General features: G+C 48.2%; 1 protein-coding gene across 2 annotated transcripts in view; it reads left to right on the forward strand.

Annotated features, from left to right (window-relative positions):
- Positions 1-229: 229 nt before the first annotated feature.
- psda (pleckstrin and Sec7 domain containing a) overlaps positions 230-14,469 on the forward strand; it is a 59,193-nt gene continuing 44,953 nt past the window's right edge. For both annotated transcript variants that reach the window (XR_004630975.1, XM_034681566.1), the window contains exons 1-6: positions 230-1,279; positions 1,819-1,936; positions 2,542-2,816; positions 2,899-3,194; positions 3,275-3,512; positions 3,685-3,944. Coding sequence is in view for 1 of the 2 variants with exons in the window: in XM_034681566.1 (XP_034537457.1) it covers positions 485-1,279; positions 1,819-1,936; positions 2,542-2,816; positions 2,899-3,194; positions 3,275-3,512; positions 3,685-3,944 (1,982 nt within the window). In the remaining variant the exon portion in view is untranslated. The remainder of the gene's footprint in view (positions 1,280-1,818; positions 1,937-2,541; positions 2,817-2,898; positions 3,195-3,274; positions 3,513-3,684; positions 3,945-14,469) is intronic.

A 14,469-nucleotide genomic window follows, 5' to 3' on the forward strand; every position in this document is an offset into this window, starting at 1 on the left:
GCCATGGACCGGGGAAGAGAGCCCAAGGTTGTCCAGTAAATTTCACCCACCTTTACCTGCAGGGAGACCCACTGACATCCAGCATGAGCTCCCAGCTAACATGTACCCCAACAGCTATCATCCCAGAGCAGCCTACCCAGCCAGTGTGGACGCTCCATACAGTTTGAATAAATGTTTCAGCTCCAACACCCCCAACCCCAGCCATAGTGCTAAAGACAGTGCTCACTACAGAGCTCATGAAAACTCATCCAGTAAGACCCACCACAAGTCCTCCCTCTGCAGCAGCAGAGCCAGCGACGCTGTCAGTCCCATCAGCACCAGGAGAAGCTTCTCGCCATCCTCAAACGCTGAAGTAGCCTGCAGGTTAGCCACAGAGGCTGCCAAACTGTCCACCGTCTTTTCAGAGAGGCGCTCTCCTTCTCCGACACCTTCCCACACCGAGTCCCTGCAATCAGAGAGTCCAAAGATAGGAGTGTCACTCCGCATGGAGTCACAACCCTCCGCCACTCTTTATGTGCGGAGCTCCCCCGAGTCTCTGCAGGCTGACAACCAAACCCCTAGATGGAAACCTGACAGAACAGTACCTCAGACCAGAGCGGGACGCATCTCTCCTCTCTTACCCCAGAAGGTCCTTTCTTCACCAGCGTCCCCCGCCCTGCCGGCTCGACTGCACCGTGCATCCACCTCTCAGTCCCCGGTCTTAGATCCACGGCAGCCAAAAGGTGCATTGGGTACTGAGAACACGTCAACCCCACACCGCTGCCAGCCACCTCAGTACACAGGTGAACGTAAACCTCCAGGCATGGAGCAAAGGCAGAGATATGATCACCTGTTTTATGGATCAGCCAGAGACAGCCCTGAACTCTGCAGGAGACTTCTATCCAGCCAAAGCACGGAGGCAAAGCCTGTGAGCTGGACCTCCAGGCACCAGGAGTGGAGGGAGGCCGGGACAGTCCAGGACAGGGATGTACTCCAAGAACATTACAGAAGGCAAATAGTTGGAGTTTACAGTCCCAGCAAAGACGACTGGCAGAGGACGGCAGGAGGAGAACAAGGGATGAAGGAGTCAGTTCAGAGGGACCAGAGACCAGTCATATTCAAAGATATGAGTGAGGACATTCAGGACCACAGTGGGGGGGCTGGGTCTTCCTCTCAAAGCTCCAGTGGAGTAACGGGAAGTCTAGGAGACAGCTTACAGCCAGACAGGATCGACACACTGTCTCCTGAGACATCCAGCCAGTCCAGCCACGACACAGCCGACACCGGCTCAGGGATTCAGGTCTGCTGAGGGGAATAGGAGAAGGGTGTGGTTCAGTGTGTGTGTGTGTGTGTGTGTGTGTGTGTGTGTGTGTGTGTGTGTGTGTGTGTGTGTGTGTGTGTGTGTGTGTGTGTGTGCGCGCGCGCGTGCGTATATGTATGTATGTATGTATGTATGTATGTATGTATGTATGTATGTATGTTTGTGTGCGCGCGCGTGTGTGTGTGTGTGTGTGTGTGTGTGTGTGTGTGCGCGCGCGCGTGCGTATATGTATGTATGTATGTATGTATGTATGTATGTATGTATGTTTGTGTGCGCGCGCGCGCGTGTGTGTGTGTGTGTGTGTGAGCGTTAGATCTCTAAATGTATCTGTAAGGTACTTTGAGAGATCCGTCTGCAGAGCTGAAGCATGCATCTTCATGTCACATTTGACATTGACCTTGTCAACAATGCACACCTGACACATCCATTCTGAGCAGTCTGCATGATTTGAAGTGACCTCACAGTGATAAGCATCAGAAATAACTCAAAGACATGTCTTCTCTGTCCTCCCCTCACAGTCAGACAGCGGCTCAGCATCCACTCCGTCTTCACGTTCACAAAAGATTGCACAGGCAAAGTGGGAGTTCCTGTTTGGAGGAGTGACGGGGGAGAGTCACTGCACGAAAAGACACGCAGGTACAAGTTAGGACTGCTTACCTGGTTTCCATGATGTTAACCATCGACTGAGCCGGAGTTGATGTCCTAACGTCCCCTTTCCTAACGTCCCCTTTCCTAACACCCCCTTTCCTAACATCCCCTTTCCTAACATCCCCTTTCCTAACATCCCCTTTCCTAATGTTCCCTGTCCTGACCTCCCCTGTCTTAATGTCCCCTGTCCTTAATTCCCCTGTCCCTACTTTCCCTGTCCTAATGTCCCCTGTCCTAACCTCTCCTGTCTTAATGTCCCCTCACAGTGCTGTGTGTCTCACGTCTCTCTTTATAGTATACCTGGAAATGAAGTCCTGGTGACAGGATGTCAGTGTTTGCAGTGACCACAGTCAGTGTGCAGTTCCGTCTGAGCATGCTCATGTATTATTATACCTCCCTCTCTTTTACCTACCTCATCCTACATACCTCCATCTCTTCAGCGTCCCCCCAGCTGTCCTCTGTCTTCCAGTCTTCACAGCTTCATGTTAAACTGTTTCTCTGGATAAGGATTGAATTATGGAGGACATTAATCCATGGAGATACTGCACACACCTTTATGACATCATCAAATCTCATAATTTCTCCCTCTGCAGACCGTCCATCCTCCTCGCCCCCGTCCAGCAGCTCGCCCAGCCCCCCGCCCCCCTCCTCCCTCCACCTGAAAACCACAAACCAGAGGAGGGGGCAGGTCAGCCAGGGGCAGAAGTTATCTCATCACCAGGTGCGGAAGGTCGAGGTGGACCTAGTGACCCCCCAAACCAGAGGCTCCACCCCTAAGACGGGCATCATCCGCAAAACCATCAAGTACTCTGAGACGGACCTGGACGCCGTCCCTCTGAGGTGCTACAGGGAGACAGACCTGGACGAGGTGATGTGAAGTGTCTAACCTGGTGAAGTTTAATGTTGAATATAAAGGTTATGAGATTATAAACACTGTCGTTACTCTGAAGGTGATGCGGGCGGAGGCAGAGGCAGAGGCCGCCGAGGACGGCGAGGTGGACTCGGCCTTTGGGAGTAACCGCAGCGTTATAGGAAACTCCAACTACAGCCCTGCTAACGCCTCTCCAAGACCCGGGACAGGTGGAGGGAGGGAGGACGAGGAAGGGGAGGATGGGCAGGAGGAGGAGGAGGAGGAGGAGGAGGAGGAGGGAGTTGTGAGCTGGGCCAGTGTGCGGATGCTGGGAGACCGACAGAGACAGAGAGCGAACAGAGAGGAGGACGAGGTGTTCGGTCTGCTGCTGAAGGGGTCAGATCTCAAACTTTAAGATCTTATCTCAGTCTGCAGGTCTACAGAGGGTTCACGGCTCTGTGTCTGTTTCCCAACAGGTCCTCAGACGCCTCTTCAAACAATCATGGCGGTCTTAAGTCTCCCATCTCCCTTGGCAGCCCACGCCGACCCTCAGAGAGCAACCTCGACTCGTTCAGCCGCCATTTTGAAAACATCATGGAGTCTCACCGAGCCAAAGGCACGTCGTACAGCAGCCTGGACAGCGTGGACCTCCTGACCTCTGGTTCCACGTCTGTGTTCACCTTCGACCTGCCCACCCTCACCCCAGAGATCCAGGTAGGTACGACCCCCAGAGTCACAGGACTACATGCTCTCTGACAGCAGAAGGTAATCCGTTTGTGTGTGTGTGTGTGTGTGTGTGTGTGTGTGTGTGTGTGTGTGTGTGTGTGTGTGTGTGTCTGTGTCTGTGTCTGTGTCTGTGTCTGTGTCTGTGTGTCTGTGTGCTTAGAGTCAGATCTGTGACAGTGCCAAGCAGATCATGGAGCTGAGCTTCGCTCCGCTTGCCCGACCTGAGCCGTCCGTCCCCTCGGAGCGGTCCCGCTCCTCATTCGCCCTCAGCACCTCCGGCCCTGGGCTCCGCGGGGGCTCCAAAGACGACTCTGGACCTCCAGTTAGATCCAAGTCAGAGAAAGAGACGTGGCGCCGCTCCATCCTCAAAGACGGCTTCCGTAAGGCGAGCTCGGTCCCGTCCCTCAACAGCAACCCCCGGTGAGTCTGCGGTTCAGGTCCAAAGATGGTTCTGGTTCCTGTTGTTCATTCTGTGTTGGGTCGTTCTATGGAGGATGCTCTGTGAGTGTCCTGAAGATGGTGGAGGTGTGTCTGAATCCTCATCTCTGATTTAACACAGTGTACGAGCTGAGACCCTCAGAGCTGAGACCCTCAGAGCTGAGACCCTCAGAGCTGTGACCCTCAGAGCTGAGACCCTCAGAGCTGTGACCCTCAGAGCTGTGACTGTCGCTGTGTGTGGTTATAATCTAGGTGTGTTGTTGTTGTGTGTTCCTGGTACATTAGTCTGAACAGGTAATAGGAGGGTGAGGATAATTGACCTGGATAACTGGTTTTATGGTAGTCCACTGACCTACAGGTGGCAGCGTTGCACCAAGACACAGCATTAGAACAGCGAGGAAGAGGTGTGCTCACAGTGAAGTTGAAGTCTGTGTACTGACGACGTGCATGTGATGAGTCAGAGGTTCAAGAGACAGCGTCAGTTTGAAAAGTGAGATTAGATAGTGAGATATTTCCCTCAGGGGAGTCCATTCTCATCCCCATACACACACATACAGCCTCCAGCCTGTTATGCCCCACTCTGAGGGCCCTATGGGGCTGACAACCATCCACAACATGACCCAAATAAACCACTGAAAACACCTTCAACAACCCGAACATGGGATCATTACTAAAGATGATGAATGAAAGAATGAACCAAGGAGGAACTAAAGACTAAATGAACACACATAACACAACCAAAGCATGTGAATCCCCCAATGACAGGCAGCAGGGCAGCAGTCCCCAACCCAGATGCCTCTCTAGAGAGAACAAGAGACAAACACAGGTCAACACACACCTCAGCTTCCACTCACACTCCTCCAGAGATTCCACTTCCTGCTACCTTACTGTGATTTTGCTTCAGTGCATACACACACAAACACACACACACACACACACACACACACACACACACACACACACACACACACAAACACACACACACACACACACACACACACATACACACACCCCGAAGCCAGGAGATCTGCTTTCCAGCTTCCTACTGGGTTTCCTCCTGAAGCTCAGTAAGCTGGGGTCCGACCCGTGGGCCAGAGGGACCTTTCTCCTCTTAAGGTCCAGGAACAGAGAGGCTCGGCGAGCTCTCTGACACACTGGTCATCAATGTTCAGACAGCATGTTCACATGGAACTTTCAGAAGTAACGTTGAGAGGGAACATTCAGAGGGTACATTTAGAGGGAACGTTAAGAGGCAACATTCAGGACTAACTGTCAGATGGAATATTCAGAGAAAACTTTCAGAGGGAATTTTTAAAAGGAGCGTTCAGAATTGACTTTCAGAAGGAATGTTCAGTGGGAACATTCAGAAGGAACTTTCATTGGGAGCTTTCCTAAAATAATTTTCAGAGGGAACATTCAGAGGGAAAATTTACATGGAACGTTTAAATGGAACATTCAGAATTAACTTTCAGAAGGGAATGTTCAGTGGGAACGTTCAGAGGGAATGTTTAAAAGCAACATTCAGGAGTAACGTTCAGAGGGAATATTCAGAGAAAACATTACGAGGGAATCTTTAAAAGGAACGTCTGAAATTAACTTTCAGAAGGAATGTTCAGTGGGAACATTCACAGGGAACGTTCAGAGGGAACATTCAGGGGGAACGTTCAGAGGTAACATTCAGACAGGGAAAATTCAGAGGGAATGTTTAAAGGGAATGTTCATAATTCACTTTCAGAAGTAATGTTCTATGGGAACATTCAGAGGGAAGTTTCAATGGGAACTTTTTAAAAATAATTTTCAGAGGGAATGTTTAGTGGGAACATTTAGAGGGAACGTTCAGATGGAATGTTCAGAGGTAACATTCAGACAGATTGTTCAGAGGGAACATTCAGACAGAATGTTTAAAGGTAACGTTCAGAATTAACTTTCATATGTAATGTCCAGTGAGAACATTCAGAGGGAACTTTCAATTGGAACTTTCATAAAATAATTTTCAGAGGGATAATTCAAAGGGAAGGTTTAAAGGGAACGTTCAGAATTAACTTTCAGAAGGAATGTTCAGTGGAAAACATTCAGAGGGAACGCCTTGAGGTAACATTCAGAAGTAACTTTCAGAGGTAACGTTCAGAGGTAACGTTCAGAGGTTGCTTGCAGAAGAAATGTTCAGAGGGAACATTCAGTGGAAATGTTCATTGTGAACATTCAGAGGTATCTCTCAGAGGAAATGTTCATTGTGAACGTTCAGAGGGAACATTCAGTTGAAATGTTCATTGTGAACATTCAGAGGTATCTCTCAGAGGAAATGTTCAGTGGAAATGTTCAGAGGGAACATTCAGAGGGAACATTCCGAAGTAAATCTCAGAGGGAACACTCAGATGGAACGTTCAGAGGTTACTTCCAGAAGAACTGTTCAGAGGGAACATTCAGCGGAAGTGTTCATTGGGAAAGTTCAGAGATATCTCTCAGAGGAAATTTTCAGTGGGAAATTAGGAGAACCTCCAGTAGGAGAACCTCCAGTAGGAGAACCTCCAGTAGGAGAACTTCCAGCAGAAGCCCCTTACTACTGCTCTCTCTGACCTCAACAACATCGGGTGTGCAGAAATGTGAGCAAACATTGATTTATCATTACACAGGCTCAACATGCTGGGTTTCACTGAACAGGTTTTAAACAGGGTCATGGAAGATTTAGATGAGCTCTCCTCTGCTATCATGTCCACCATCCTGTCATGCCAGAGGATGTACAGCCCTCTGCCCACATGGCAACCATGTGGGGCATGGTCTCAGTGATTTGATCAGTCCCATGGTGCAGACAGAGTCTTTCGGGGAATGTGTTCATTGGAGAAGAGATGTCGTACTTTAGCCAATGCTAAAGCTCTAGTTTCATAAGCAGTGTCAGGTGATCATATGGATACGAGCCAGCCTGTTGGAGTACTCAGTGATGATGTCATCTACCTGATCCTTCCACTCATCTGCCACATTGAACTTATGGCCCAGGTATGAGTATGTCTGGTGACGTGAGTAGACTCTGAGGGGTTTATTGCTGCTTGTGAATACAGGCATGGTGTCTGATTTTGAGTGATACCAGCGGTTCCCCCTGCTCCTCCTTTCATTAAACACTGCATACTTTGACTCTTTCACTGATCCAGACCACTGCCAAAAGAGTTGTTTCTGGTGAGCATGTTGTTAATAACTGCCTCATGATGGGAAGTGATCTGCACGTCATCCGCATAACCCTGGACGGGGTTAGGGGTAAATTGTTGGTGGATGCACAGCTACAGAACCACTTAAACCAATGGTTCATGGCTATAACAAAGTTTACAGCGCCCCATGGACAGACAGTTTTAATGCCTATCTGAAGAGGAATGGGGTCTGTGAGCTGTATACCACGAATCACCTGGATACATGAACCTGAATACACATCTTTAATGATGTCAATATAAACCTGAGGAAGATGGATGTCCTCAAGAGCTGTTATCATGACATCTTTCAGAGGGAACGTTCAGTAATAACGTTCAGAGGTGATGTACAGAGGGAACTTTCAGAGGTAACGTTCAGAGGTAACATTCAGAGGGAACGTTCAGAGGTAACATTCAGAGGTAACATTCCGAGGGAACTTTCAGAGGTAAAGTTCAAAGGGATCTTTCAGAGTGAACGTTCAGAGGGAACATTCAGAGGGAACTTTCAGAGGTAACATTCAGAGGGAACATTCAGAGAGAACCTTCAGAGGTGACATTCAGAGGGAACTTTCAGAGGGAACATTCAGAGGGTACGTTCAGAGGTGACATTCAGAGGGAACTTTCAGAGGGAACATTCAGAGGTAACGTTCAGAGGTGACGTTCAGAGGGAACTTTCAGAGGGAACATTCAGAGGGTACGTTCAGAGGGAACATTCAGAGGGAACATTCAGAGGTAACGTTCAGAGGGAACATTCAGAGGTAACGTTCAGAGGGAACATTCAGAGGTAACGTTTAGAGGGTACGTTCAGAGGGAACATTGAGAGGGTACGTTCAGAGGGAACATTCAGAGGGTACGTTCAGAGGGAACATTCAGAGGTAACTTTCAGAGGTAACGTTCAGAGGGAACTTTCAGAGGGAACATTCAGAGTTAACGTTTAGAGGGTACGTTCAGAGGTAACGTTCAGAGGGAACTTTCAGAGGTAACATTAAGAGAGAACGTTCAGCGGTGACATTCAGCGGGAACTTTCAGAGGTAAAGTTCAAAGGGATCTTTCAGAGTTAACGTTCAGAGGTAACGTTCAGAGGGAACTTTCAGAGGGAACATTCAGAGGGAACGTTCAGAGTTAACGTTTAGAGGGTACGTTCAGAGGTAACGTTCAGAGGGAACTTTCAGAGGGAACATTCAGAGAGAACGTTCAGAGGTGACATTCAGAGGGAACTTTCAGAGGGAACATTCAGAGGGTACGTTCAGAGGTGACATTCAGAGGGAACTTTCAGAGGGAACATTCAGAGGTAACGTTTAGAGGGTACGTTCAGAGGTAACGTTCAGAGGTAACGTTCAGAGGGAACTTTCAGAGGGAACATTCAGAGGGTACGTTCAGAGGGAACATTCAGAGGTAACGTTCAGAGGTAACGTTCAGAGGGAACTTTCAGAGGGAACATTCAGAGTTAACGTTTAGAGGGTACGTTCAGAGGTAACGTTCAGAGGGAACTTTCAGAGGTAACATTAAGAGAGAACGTTCAGCGGTGACATTCAGCGGGAACTTTCAGAGTTAACGTTCAGAGGTAACGTTCAGAGGTAACGTTCAGAGGGAACTTTCAGAGGGAACTTTCAGAGGGAACATTCAGAGGGTACGTTCAGAGGGAACATTCAGAGGGAACGTTCAGAGGGAACATTCAGAGGTAACGTTTAGAGGGTACGTTCAGAGGGAACATTGAGAGGGTACGTTCAGAGGGAACATTCAGAGGGTACGTTCAGAGGGAACATTCAGAGGTAACTTTCAGAGGTAACGTTCAGAGGGAACTTTCAGAGGGAACATTCAGAGTTAACGTTTAGAGGGTACGTTCAGAGGTAACGTTCAGAGGGAACTTTCAGAGGTAACATTAAGAGAGAACGTTCAGCGGTGACATTCAGCGGGAACTTTCAGAGGTAAAGTTCAAAGGGATCTTTCAGAGTTAACGTTCAGAGGTAACGTTCAGAGGGAACTTTCAGAGGGAACATTCAGAGGGAACGTTCAGAGTTAACGTTTAGAGGGTACGTTCAGAGGTAACGTTCAGAGGGAACTTTCAGAGGGAACATTCAGAGAGAACGTTCAGAGGTGACATTCAGAGGGAACTTTCAGAGGGAACATTCAGAGGGTACGTTCAGAGGTGACATTCAGAGGGAACTTTCAGAGGGAACATTCAGAGGTAACGTTTAGAGGGTACGTTCAGAGGTAACGTTCAGAGGTAACGTTCAGAGGGAACTTTCAGAGGGAACATTCAGAGGGTACGTTCAGAGGGAACATTCAGAGGTAACGTTCAGAGGTAACGTTCAGAGGTAACATTAAGAGAGAACGTTCAGCGGTGACATTCAGCGGGATCTTTCAGAGGTAACGTTCAGAGGTAACGTTCAGAGGTAACGTTCAGAGGGAACTTTCAGAGGGAACATTCAGAGGGTACGTTCAGAGGGAACATTCAGAGGTAACGTTCAGAGGGAACATTCAGAGGTAACGTTTAGAGGGTACGTTCAGAGGGAACATTGAGAGGGTACGTTCAGAGGGAACATTCAGAGGGTACGTTCAGAGGGAACATTCAGAGGTAACTTTCAGAGGTAACGTTCAGAGGGAACTTTCAGAGGGAACATTCAGAGTTAACGTTTAGAGGGTACGTTCAGAGGTAACGTTCAGAGGGAACTTTCAGAGGTAACATTAAGAGAGAACGTTCAGCGGTGACATTCAGCGGGAACTTTCAGAGGTAAAGTTCAAAGGGATCTTTCAGAGTTAACGTTCAGAGGTAACGTTCAGAGGGAACTTTCAGAGGGAAGATTCAGAGGGAACGTTCAGAGTTAACGTTTAGAGGGTACGTTCAGAGGTAACGTTCAGAGGGAACGTTCAGAGGGAACATTCAGAGAGAACGTTCAGAGGTGACATTCAGAGGGAACTTTCAGAGGGAACATTCAGAGGGTACGTTCAGAGGTGACATTCAGAGGGAACATTCAGAGGTAACGTTTAGAGGGTACGTTCAGAGGTAACGTTCAGAGGTAACGTTCAGAGGGAACTTTCAGAGGGAACATTCAGAGGGTACGTTCAGAGGGAACATTCAGAGGGAACGTTCAGAGGTAACGTTCAGAGGGAACTTTCAGAGGGAACATTCAGAGTTAACGTTTAGAGGGTACGTTCAGAGGTAACGTTCAGAGGGAACTTTCAGAGGTAACATTAAGAGAGAACGTTCAGCGGTGAAATTCAGCGGGAACTTTCAGAGGTAACGTTCAGAGGTAACATTCAGAGGTAACATTCCGAGGGAACTTTCAGAGTTAACGTTTAGAGGGAACATTCAGATGGAACTTTCAGAGGTAACGTTCAGAGGGAACATTCAGAGAGAACGCTCAGAGGTAACGTTCAGAGGGAACTTTCAGAGGGAAAATTCAGAGGGTACGTTCAGAGGGAACATTCAGAGGGAACGTTCAGAGGTAACGTTCAGAGGGAACTTTCAGAGGGAACATTCAGAGGTAACGTTCAGAGGGAACATTCAGAGGTAACGTTCAGAGGGAACATTCAGAGTTAACGTTTAGAGGGTACGTTCAGAGGTAACGTTCAGAGGGAACTTTCAGAGGTAAAGTTCAAAGGGATCTTTCAGAGTTAACATTCAGAGGTAACATTCAGAGGGAACTTTCAGAGGTAACGTTCAGAGGGAACATTCAGAGGGAACATTCAGAGGGAACTTTCAGAGGGAACATTCAGAGTTAACGTTTAGAGGGTACGTTCAGAGGTAACATTCAGAGGGAACTTTCAGAGGTAACATTAAGAGAGAACGTTCAGCGGTGACATTCAGCGGGAACTTTCAGAGGTAACGTTCAGAGGGAACATTCAGAGGGAACGTTCAGAGGTAACATTCAGAGGTAACATTCCGAGGGAACTTTCAGAGGTAAAGTTCAAAGGGATCTTTCAGAGTTAACGTTCAGAGGTAACATTCAGAGGGAACTTTCAGAGGTAACGTTCAGAGGGAACATTCAGAGGGAACTTTCAGAGGTAAAGTTCAAAGGGAACTTTCAGAGTTAACGTTCAGAGGTAACATTCAGAGGGAACTTTCAGAGGTAACGTTCAGAGGGAACATTCAGAGGGAACATTCAGAGGGAACATTCAGAGGGAACTTTCAGAGGCAACATTCAGAGTTAACGTTCAGAGGTGACATTCAGAGGGAACTTTCAGAGGGAACATTCAGAGGGAACGTTCAGAGGTAACATTTAGAGGGTACGTTCAGAGGTAACGTTCAGAGGTAACGTTCAGAGGGAACTTTCAGAGGGAACTTTCAGAGGTAACGTTCAGAGGTAACGTTCAGAGGGAACTTTCAGAGGGAACGTTCAGAGGTAACGTTCAGAGGTAACGTTCAGTGGAAACAATTAGATGTGATGTTTTGAGGATACGTGGAGATCTCAGTCCGAGCTAACAGCTGTTGCGTAGTTCAGTATTTTAGAGTTTTTTTGTTATCGTAAAATGTCCCTGCTCTGACACAGTCACTTATCATTACTGCTGCAGCTGGAGGAGGTTTCTCTCTCTCCCTCTCTCTCTCTCTCTCTCTCTCTCTCTCTCTCTCTCTCTCTCTCCCTCTCTGTGTGTTTGATTTGTGTGTGTGTGTGTTTGTGTGTGTGTGAGTGTGTGTGTGTGTGTGTGTTTGGAGGAGGTCTCTGGTTTCCTCTGGTCTTCGTCTCTGAGCTGGGTGTGGACGCAAAGAATTCAAATTCAAACACAAACTTTATTGTTCCAGGACAAAATACAGCCAAACCACACACACACACACACACGCTTTATTAGCCTATAGAGGGAAATTCCAGATGGATTCATTCAGCCAGAGTCCCAAAGACGGGATAGAAAAAGAGCTCACTCCGGTCCGAAAACCAGAGACCAGAGACACTCTCAGAAAACATGCTGACATCTCTTCAGTCAAACTCCTCCTCCTCCTCCTCCTCTCCCTTCCCCTCCTCCTCTCTGTGTGAAGGATCTTTTCCATCTGCTGTCTGGGCTCTGACCTCTGACCTTTGACCTGCTTACTTCTCAGCTGGTGCTGCTGGTATTTAAGTGAGAAGACGTCCTGAAGTTTATGTTTCTCTGAGTCCAGGGATTATTCCCAGTGCTGCTCGTCCTTCTTTGAAGCTCAGAGTACCTTCAGCGATGAAGGGGCTCGGTAGAGACATATGAAGACTCCACGTCTCATAGACAGACCCTGATGGATGAACTGTGTGGTATATAAAGACTGTTTCACACTGACAGGAGCACGCCGGTGAAATGTGAACATACAGACAGAAACACAGACAGGAGGTTGAGCTGCTCAGCTTTTTAACAAAGCCACAGAAACCCAAACTGTGATCCCAGCCGGACTCACACGTCTCTCAGTTTTAACAGCATGTTGGAGCTAAACCGAGTCCCGGTCTCTCTGTCAACACATCCAAATCCTCCAAACAGAGTTTATTGAGCCGCTCCAAGACTCTGAGACTAACTTCAGGAGCGTCCACGCAGAGAGAGAGGAGACAAAGAGAGGAAGAGGGGAAGGAGAGGACAGAGGGAGGGGGGAGAGGGGGAGAGGAGGAGGAGGAGGAGGAGGAGGAGGAGGAGGAGGAGGAGGGGCATCCCGGGTCAATCAGGGGAGGAAACACAAACCTCCTCCCCCCTCACTGGAGGAAAAGAACCCAGCTGATGGACGAGAGGGGAGGGAGCGGGGAGAGGATCCGACCGGGAGCTGCAGACACAGAAAGTTGTACCGTGAAGTTGTGGAGAGGAATCCAGGCGTCGAGAGGTTTACGGTCTGAGACGAAGAGGGGAGGAAGAGGACGAGAAGGAGGAAGAAGAAGGGGAGGAAGGAGCTGACAGAGCGGCAGGGAGGAAAAGAGAACGAGAGAGGAGGACTGAAAACAGCCGGATTAGAGAGGAGGAGACGCTGCTGCTGCTGCTGCTGCTGGAGGAGGAGGAGGAGGAGGAGGAGGGATCACTCAGGCAGACGGAGGGAGAGCTGGAAACTGATGATGTCATTATGATGTCATCACCATAACGTGGATTATGTCACTTGTCTCACCGTGGTGACGCCTCCCATGAGTGTGGATGTGGGTTGATTGGCGGCTACTCTTGGCCTGTGACATCACAGGCCGGCTGTGAGAGTGGGCGGAGCCAAGCCAACATGGCCAACTATCTGCTCTGCTGGGGGGGCGGGGCTTTGGAGGACAGGTACATGTATGCCCCCCCCTACCCTGCCGTGTACAGGTGAGTGTGAGAATACAGGTTCATGTATTCATGCAGACTTGGAATGACTGGGCTGAATCCACTGATCATATCCTGTATTGATCATTCCTCTTCAATCCAGCAATAGTTTAGTTCTTCACAGTTTCCCAGAATGCAGTTTGGCTCTCAAAGGTCAGGTGACAGAGTGTGATACACGTTAGACCCGGGATGCTTTTATCAAACCTGACATCCTATCAGAACTTATCATTTTACAACACGACTCATATACTACAGCTGACTGACAGAACGTCCATGAACAGCTTCTCTGATGGGAGTTAAAGCAGAGTCTCAGTGAAACATCATTCAGCTTCTCAGGTGGGAGAGTTCTAAACTCCACCAGAGTCAGACTACAGACAGGAGCTCATGTAGTCCCTTGTGTAGTTCACAAGCGTGAACTTTCCCTCACAACAACAACGATGTTATTGATTTAAAGATGATGTATCTGGTCCATGGTAACAGACTCTGATCTTGTTTGATGAGTTCACATCAAACTGAACATTTTCATTCAGGGTCCAGTTCTAAAACGGGACTTCTGCAGGAACATCTCTGTTGACATGTCTGTTTACATTTTTTAATTTTTCATTTAAATGCAGAAAAGAAAAACACATAATAATGAGACTTGGAAAACAACACTCCTGACAGGAGAAACAACGTGCATACATGTGCATAATTATATACCTGTAGTGGTCCATAAATACAGAATCACCTGCACATTTACTATACAAAGATACCAGTCTCAAAGAACCCCTTCCTCCCTCCCCAGCCCAGCTCAGCAGCAGAAATGTGGGAATACAGTAATAATGAAAGAAATAAGGCACCTCTCAGTCCGGCAGAGCCTGCAGATCTCTAACGTGTGCTAGAAAGGGTTGCCATTCGTGAAAGAACTTGTCAGTGTTTCCTCGAGAGAGAGAGAGAGAGTATTTCATTTTCTCAAGTTTTAGAAAGAGACTATATCCTGTAACCACTGGGCAAAAGATGGAGGGTTGGGAGAATTCCACTGTGAAAGTAAACGGCGTCTAGCCAGCAGTGTGGAAGGTGTGGACAGTGAAAGAACATATGACTTGAGTGACAATTTGAGCTTG

The sequence above is a fragment of the Notolabrus celidotus genome, chromosome 4 (assembly GCF_009762535.1).
Source record: "Notolabrus celidotus isolate fNotCel1 chromosome 4, fNotCel1.pri, whole genome shotgun sequence".
NCBI classification, from domain to species: Eukaryota; Metazoa; Chordata; class Actinopteri; order Labriformes; family Labridae; genus Notolabrus; species Notolabrus celidotus.